This window comes from Orbicella faveolata, unplaced genomic scaffold (genome assembly GCF_042242905.1).
Source record: "Orbicella faveolata isolate gen_17 unplaced genomic scaffold, um_ofav_v1 contig_14, whole genome shotgun sequence".
Lineage (NCBI taxonomy): Eukaryota > Metazoa > Cnidaria > Anthozoa > Scleractinia > Merulinidae > Orbicella > Orbicella faveolata.
Window position 1 is genome coordinate 14,142,625 of NW_028301541.1, and position 8,850 is coordinate 14,151,474.

The 8,850-nt window shown below is 40.2% G+C and overlaps 1 protein-coding gene across 1 annotated transcript; it reads left to right on the forward strand.

The window, feature by feature from the left end:
• Window positions 1-359: 359 nt before the first annotated feature.
• On the forward strand, window positions 360-5,408 carry LOC149114125 (uncharacterized). The gene is made up of 3 exons (XM_089286724.1): window positions 360-555; window positions 1,625-1,996; window positions 4,435-5,408. Exons 1-3 carry the CDS (start codon window positions 439-441, stop codon window positions 4,798-4,800), a joined length of 855 nt encoding a protein of 284 aa, XP_089142850.1. The 5' UTR covers window positions 360-438; the 3' UTR covers window positions 4,801-5,408.
• Window positions 5,409-8,850: the final 3,442 nt, after the last annotated feature.

Genomic DNA, 8,850 nt, shown 5'->3' on the forward strand with positions numbered 1-8,850 from the left:
TTTCTACTTAATATAATGGTAAAATGCAACCTCGTTATGTAGAGCAAACGGTAAAATGTAAACTACTCTTCTTTTACTGTGACTCTTGAATTACGGAGAACTCAAAGCCCCTCCGAAAGAAGGAGACAGGGAGTAACCCTGCATGCGCGTTGACAGCTAATGCTAGCTGAATACTAAGACTGCTGGCGGTTATGTTAGTAGAGATCTCCTTATGTCTTACCTTGATTCAAATCTCCTTACCGGGTTATAACCTCTAATTTAAAGAATAGCGTCTTATCTACGGTGACTGGCATGAAATTACACTGATTCCATGACATTAGAAGAAGCGTCTTAAAGGCTAAGCACATACCATCACGGAACCAGTTACGAAACGAGCTCATACCACACAGACGTGAAGTTCTAGTGCTATAAAGTGTTGATATTTTTATCTCTTGAAGCATGGTGCAGTTTGTGTATTTTACTGCTTTGTTGGTGTTCTATGGAACAGGGCACTCACTGGAAACAACTACCAGCCCTCAGCGACAAAATACCGGCAATACCAAAGACTTGTCTGAGGTACAAAGTTGAATATCAATTCCCTTTTTTAAGAAAAATCAACCTGTTGAATATGAGATGTAAAGATATTTTCCATGTCTTCCAATATTTCTCATTTCTGGCAGTTCAGTATCTGATCAAACATAACAGGCATCTCTGGTCCCGAGGTTGATTACTAAAATAAAAAGTTAGGCAAAGCGATACAAGAATGTTTGCAAACTAAGTCATAGTAAATTCTCTCAAGGAATGTTAATGTTGTCCATGTTGTTTCCAGTAAGAGTCGGCTTCACAAAAGAAAAAACATTGTCATGCAAGAATTAGAGGAACATATTTGACCTGATTAAGAGAGGTGCAGGATGACACTCAATAGGTCTGATATAGACATCAACAACGTGTCCGTTGTCTTGAGAAGATTTGTTCTTGTCAAAGCGGACCTACAAAGCCACAAGTCAAATGACAGACACGGTGATACTGAAATAACAAGTGACTGATACCGCTAAAGCAGTAAGAGACAAAAATGCAGATTGTTTTTTATACTGTAATATATATGGTGTTGTTTAAGTTTAAAATTATGCATGTTTTTCTTTCTTCTTAGAAATAGGTAAGGTAAGTCTGTATACGAGCCAAGTGGCTCATCAGGCCGGAGCTTATCCCGGTTTCTGTAGCATGAAGTGACCAGGGACATTTCTTCTCCCCCTGGATAGGATGCTAGTCCATCGCAGGGTTACCGCCGGGTACTCATTTTTATACCTGGGTGGAGAGAAGCACTGTGAGAGTAGAGTGTCTTGCCCAACACAATGTCCCCGGCCAGGGCTTGAGCGTGGACCGCTCCCTCCGGAGTCGAGCGCACTAACCATGAGATCACCGCGCCACCCCCCCCCCCCCCCAACTCGTTTTGGAAATAACTCACAGATAATTCTTCAAAGAAATGCCTGTGTTACTATCAGTAAGAGTCGGCCTCTCAAACCAACAAACGTCATTGTTATGTAAGAATTAGAAGAACATATTTGACCTGATTTTGTTCTCGTGTTGTTTAAGTTTCACACTGTGTTTCTTAGTTCAATGAATGCATTTGTTGTTTTCCTCTTAGAAATCCATATCTACCCATGGATTTCCGGGTATTCCAGGATCCAATGGTATGCCGGGAATGCCTGGCATTCAGGGGCCACAAGGAGTGCAGGGAAGAGATGGAGTTAAAGGACAGACTGGTGACAAGGGATCACAAGGAATGCTGGGACAAAAGGGAGAGAAAGGAAATGAAGGGCCTCGTGGGAAGAGCGGACCGCCAGGAATGATGGGAATAAAAGGAGCACGCGGAACTGTGGGCGATCAAGGAATAAAAGGCGATAAGGGAGAGAAAGGAGAAAGCGTGACAAGTCCTTCTAGTACAGTGCCACAAACCAACTGGAAACAATGTGTGTGGAAAAATCTGAATGATGATCGAGATAGCGGTAAGATCAAGGTAAGAGTGAAATGTTCGGATTACCAATGGTTATGGGTAAAATTACTGTTATCACCTAATGTAAGTTAAAATTCAGATTCAGAATTCGACAACCATTTATATGAGAGAGAATCATGCTGTTATTAACCGAAGTATTTTTTCAGCTGGTTTCATATCCTGATGACGAAACTGATGTTACATCTTTAAGATAATGAGAAGTGGAATGGTGACTTGCGTATTGGAGTACTGAGCATCCATTCTCATTTATTCTTTTATCATTACTTAGCAAGACAAGTGTGACATAAGAATCTTTGTTACGTCCACATACTACGTAAGGAAGAATCTTCGAAAACTCAGAAACGTCACACTATCACACTAGATACACAATTCCAGTCCAAAATTAAGTCGAAGCTCAGGTTTTCTACAATAATAAACCAAATGCCTGAGAATCAGTGAAAAATAGAACCAATAGGTCGAAAATAACACGCACAAAACCCTTACCTACTGTTCCGATTTAAACAGGTAAACAATACGACATGATAAAAAACAGCTACGTCTACTTCTTTAGTTCAGCTATTTGGTGTTCAAACATGGCGACACGAAAATTCAAGCAGGAGTAAGCTTTATAACACGTGACCAAGCACGCCGGATGCGAGTACGCATTTTGGGTCAATAGATCAGTGGCGAGATCGTCCAACTTGTACCTGGTCCTAGATCATCAATTCAACTTTCTTGGGGGCTCAGAACTCAAATATCATTTTCTGTGTGAATTCAGCGAGGCAAGGTTCTTCATTATTATATTTTGTTGGCCCCTTCTATTACATATTTAGTTGGGTGTGGACTGTTGACAATTGAAAACACCGATTCGGACTTGAAAGTGCACGCGCTGCACTATGCAGATAAGTTAGTTGCACGCGTCAGACTTTCCTTTCAAAAACTTTTGCAAACACGCCCAACATGCAGAAATAATAAGAAAAAATGTTTAGGAAAAGAGTAATGACGCGTACTCGTTGTCGATAAGAGTACAGACCACGTTAAACCACATTTCGATATGGTTTTTACCACAACATCAACGTCAAAGGTTTTTTTTTCAAAGCGCGAGTTGAAAAATGCATGGCACGACACATTGACGCGAGCAGCGTGGTATGGACTCTTATCGACAACGGCAAATTAGCCAATCAGATTGCGAGATTAGCAGCAATTATGGTAAAATGTCATAGGGACAGTCCCAATAGTAGAAATGGTGCGCGCTTACGGTGTCCGTCCCCGATTATGGCTCCTGATACATAATATGATCACTGTAAAATAGTTTGAGGCAATGCAATCTACACCTTGTGTAAAATAAAACACCATAATTATAGTAACTGTGGTCTTGCTGTTGATATTTTAGTGTAACGGATTGTACTGCAATATGGAAAATTCGAGCAATGTAAACAAATAAAACTACAAATTTTAAAAACACTTGGCGACGCGCTGTCTTGCAGGGTAACTGGTCAAAACTTTATTGTCTTAAGAAATATTTGTAACAATTGTTGGTGATCTGAAATTGAGTTCTAAGTGTCGCCAACCGTCCAAATGCCTTTCCTGGAAATTATTTTGTCCAGTACAATTTATTTACCGCAGGCTATAATCTATTCATCGCTAGTTCAACTTCAGTCGCAGATCGTTATCTGTCATTCGATCAAACTTAGGGTGCGTTCCTTTAAAATCCAAGATTAGATTCTTAAATCCGAAAACGGATTTCGCGTTTCTATTCCAAACATATTAATCCAAGATCTCTCGGATCATGGTGCGCTCTGGGCAAGGATTCTACAGTTCCTCTCCTTACCCTGCCGGCCTTTCTTCATTCTGTGATTTTTTTTTTTTACCTAAGATAGGGAGAAAGGGAGGGGGGGGGGCGGGTGCGGGCCCCCGGGCCCCTCCCCTAGATCTGCCACTGAATTTACAAACTTTCTAGACGCAATGTATTGCAAACATACCAGATGGTAAGCGGGCAACGAAACAACACGAAGGCGTTTGTCCGTTTACAAGCATCATCAAAGACCAGATCATTTGAAATCAAGTGTTTGTCCTTGCTAGGAACTTTGACGGTTTTTCTTCAGCAAAACTTTGTCAGCAACGGATATCACGCCTGAATGTTGTCATGAAAGAGATTTACAATTTTCCCGAGAAATCTGAGCTACCAAAGTTCATACCTCCGGTGAAAATTAGTTGGCTTATTTTTTTCTGCGGTTTCCGGGGCGGAAATGAAAACTTTGTAGAGATCAGAGCAGGCTCACTTTTCTCGCGGCCTCGCCCCTCGCGCTTGTGGCTAACACCACGCTTGACACTTTCTCCCACGGAGCTAAGAACTGATGTTCAGTTAATCCCAGTTAAGGATACAAATCAAGAAATCAAGCCAAAATGCGATAAAATTTTTTGATATGAGTCCTGACTTGTTTTGCTTTCGTTTGTTCTAGGACTGCTCGTTCAATAAGTTGCAGTCTGATACTGCAATCAAAGTCTCATTCCAGGGAAATATGGGAGTCCATGGTTCTTCTAGTAAGTGTAACCGGTGGTTTTTCAAGTTTAATGGTAACGAATGCATTGGACCAGTGACAATCGAAGCTGTTGTGTACAATGGTTGGCCATCATCTGCTGGGAATCCCGATCTGCTTCATCATCGATCATTTGAGGGATACTGTGAAAACATCCCAAAGGGCATGGTTAGAGTGGAATTATGGGTAGGATCTTGCCCTAGTGGGACTACTTTGGGCGACGCTTACACTGGATGGCATTCAGTGTCCCGGATAATGATCGAGGAAGTGTCTAGGCCCCAGTCCTGATTAATAAGTTCTCATTATCCAGATTATCGCTTAGCTTATGGTTTTTAAAAGGTATTGTAGTGAGAACTGACATTTTTGTGTGCTTTTAGTGAAACTGATTTAGCAGTACGAGTTTGTAAAAATAAGGCCATAAATGTGATCAGTCTAGCATAAACATTTTCTAAAAATAGAAAATCAGGAACATTCCCGAAACGTAATCTACGTTGCGCGTGCACTTTATTTAATTAATGATTGAAAAGTAATTTTATTGCATAGTACTTACATGTAATACATTAGATTAGATTCAAGTCAAATGCATGTTCCAACAGCTCGGTGTGATGACTACTCTACAGATGGCAGTTGCATTGCACTGATGACTAAAGAGTGTTTCTTCTCAATGTTCCGTGTTACCGTATCAGTAATTACTGAAAAATAAATTTCGATATGGTTAATTTATCCGCTATTGGTAAGACTAGGATGTGTAATAAGAAATGATAAAATAGATATATATTGCTTGAGATTTATCTATAACACTTTGTAACTTACAGTACTGTGTCTATAAAAATAGCATTAACAAACAATACTGCATTTGAAACTTAACTTAATCGTATTCAGTGCGACTATTTGAATCGGGCTACCTAGAAGAAAACTAACCAATCAAATCATAAACTGAGAAGCAATGGACTGGTAGGTTCTCGTGACAGCAAATAACGCTGTGCTTGACGTGAAAACATAAACACTATCGACTTCTCTACGTTATACACACTAAAGATTCAGTCCTAGGCGGCGAATTATCATAACTATAAATCTCGCCAGGAACCATAATCGGGGAGGGAGACCGTAAGCGCGTGCCATTTCTAGTATTGGGGCTGTCCCCATGATATGGGACAATTTTTCTATTTTTAGAACAAATTGCGCCATCGCCCGCGACACACGCGCGTACACGCTGCGAGGATTTTTGCGGATGTCGCGCGGGGGAAATGGTGTCCGAAATTCCCGAACTTTTTCATGTTTTTTGCCCACAACTCAACGCGTTTACGTCTGTCAGAATTTTGCTTAAATATTTTCGTCGTAATCTGCTACAGTTAGAGTGAAGTAAGACAGTGTCGAATTTAGGTATGTTCCGCTTTAAGCTTATACACATCGCTGACCAAGTTGTGTTCTGATGCTTCTTTTACATGAGCTGTACATTACTCCACTGTAAATTTCACATATGTTGAAGACTAACAGCTTTTCCATGACACAGCAAAACACTAGCTGGATATATTTAGATATAGCAGAGTTTCAGGACTTCATAGTTTCCTAGCTCCTCTTACCACACGCTTGCGAGGAATTTGCCAGTTTATCGCGACCGAAAAGTAAAACAAAACAATTGCTAGTTTGAGTTTCGCCTGAATTGTAAGCAACCCTTGATGTTTCATCAAGGCCCAATAACTTTACGTCCGTAGATACTGCTCAGTTTTATTTGTGTAAAAATCCAGTAAATTGTCTTTTGTCGATGAATGAGAGCGTCCGCCGAAGCGTGTTTTGTACAGTCAGTAAACATGACAAATTGTACTTCCGCCGCACTTTCATGTGAAAACGTACATCGAACTCAAACAATAACTCCATGGTTTTTAAACATGTTTAAGATTGATAAATGTTTGAGAACATAAAGCTAAGCTGAAAATATGTGAATAAAGCAGAAATAATCAGCAACGTTCCGATCACGCTTTCTTGAATCAACTTCGAATAACGATTTCGATTTTGTTGATCGAGTTATCAAAACTCCTTGTGTATTTTCATTTTTCGCAGTGTAAAATTTCACTCTGTTGAAGAAACACACATGATGTTAGTGGCCTTTTTGCGTTCGTGAAATTTGTTGCAGCATCTCAGCACAAAAGATAACGAAACAAATCTTTCTCAAGATTTGTTGACAATTGAAAACACCGACTCTGACTTTAAAGTGCACGAGCTGCACTATGTAAATGAGCTAGTTGTACGCGTCAGACTTTCCTTTCAAAAAGTTTTGCAAACTCGCCAAACAAGCAGAAACAATAAGAAACCACGAAAACAGGTTTTGTTTATGATTAAGCATTGTCTGAGACACTCACAAATTAACTCGATACCAGAGTAAAGAGTTTTCTTGCTATATCAAAACAAACGCAAAAGCATATACGTGTAAGCTTACAACTAGCGCGAGCCGATCTTATTATTCATTCCCAGCGCGAGATTGAAGTCTTGTTTTCGACCCTGAAAAACCCACCTTTTCCGTTAGCTCAAAGCATAAAACTACATATAAGAGTCCTGGCTCTTATTCCTTGCCTTATTCCCCGCCTTATTCCCTGCCTTATTCCCTACCATCGCTGTGAAAAATCTGCAAGAGAATCTCGCAACTCTCACCATTTGATCACGCAGCGTGACAACATCCATGCGGGAGCCCCCGACAAGTGCGTGGATCCGCGCGGATATATGACGTCAGGATGGCGCAATTTGTTCTAAAAATAGGAAAATTGTCCCATATCATAGGTGCGCGCGGATCCCAAGACTTACGGTCTCCGTCCCCGATTATGGCTTCTGATCTCGCTCAAAAAATTTAGCTTTAAGGGACCAATCGCTTATTACGTCCGGGAGTGGGGGGGTGGTTGTCAAAAAAGTGAAGTGTTTCAAAACTGAACCACCAAATATTTTCAGATAAAAATTATACCGTTTTCTTAATTCTTATTCTAAAAAGCGCCCCCCCCCCCACCCCTCCTGACAAGGCCATAATTCTCTCCTTCACATACTATCGTTCCCATTTCTTCGCATGATTTCTTAATCCATATTCATCGCCTGGAGCTCCTCACAATCTCTTGTTCCAAAGGATCCCATTTTGACTTGCTGGATTGCTGAGCGACGTGTCGACGTCTTCCATTGCGCTGTTCACTAGTCTCCGTTACAAAAAAACTCAGGCTAGACCTATCCAGGGAATTCGATGTCCTAAATGACTTTGCTGAGAGACAATTATCACATTTCTAATCGAAAGCTGTTTATTAGTAGCTCCTTTGTTTTATATTTACTGTTGCGGCGGGGGCAATGTTGTAATTGTCAACCAAATAAAAAGAGGATGAAAACAATATTATTATTCTACATGTTCACCGTGCCTGAGAAAATGTTTATCGTCCTTTAATTGTAGAATGTTTTCGCTCACAGAGTCAGCAGCCATACAAATTTGTTGGAACAAAAGAAAGTGTTTACATAACAAAAGAGTTGAACTCCCATGCACAGGATTGGTTTGGTAGACCAACATGGCCGCCGTTTCATTGTTTTAAAATACCAATATAGCTGTCGTGAAAACGCTCTACTCGTGGGTCTGTTTGAGGAAACTGGTTTTCAAATGAGTTGCGGTTACACGAAGCCATTCTACTTAGGGGGAGCTAGTGGAATGCAAGGTTTTCCTTGGGTTTAGCACGTAGAAGATAATTTTTCTGCCTATGACTTTAAAAGTAATTCTCAAAGAGACATTCCGTTATTTCTTATATGTAGCCAGTTTTGCATTGGGAAAGTTTCCCCGGGAAAATCTACACAGTTCATTTTCTCACATCCTAAGCACTATAAATATGCCTTACCGTTATTTTTAATTCATTCATTAGACAATGATGACATCAAGTCGTCGAAACGTCATGTAACTTTACTTACGTTTATTTCCCTGCTTAAATGTTTTCGAGATCGTTTTTTATAAGAAGACGAATAACGTGTCTCTAATTTTGCGCGTCTTGGTAAATATGAGACCCATTAAACTTGTGGTTTTTATTACTTGGCTTCACGCTAGAAGCTGAGTTAGTCTCAAGTAAGCACTTAACTCAAGTGCACTTGAAAATCTCAAGTCGCAATTTAGAAAACTTGGCCTCAAACCTGATGTCAAAGTATATTACTTGAAGCATTTTTGTAGTAAAACCAGTCATACATATCACAAATGCAATTGTTCGGCAGTAAAATTGAAAAGAAATGCGTATAGTTGCTTTGTTGCTAAAGAGTAACACAGCAACACAGCAATAGCAGCAACACAAAGGAACAAACGGCATCTTCTATATTTCTTTAGAATAGCTCAAC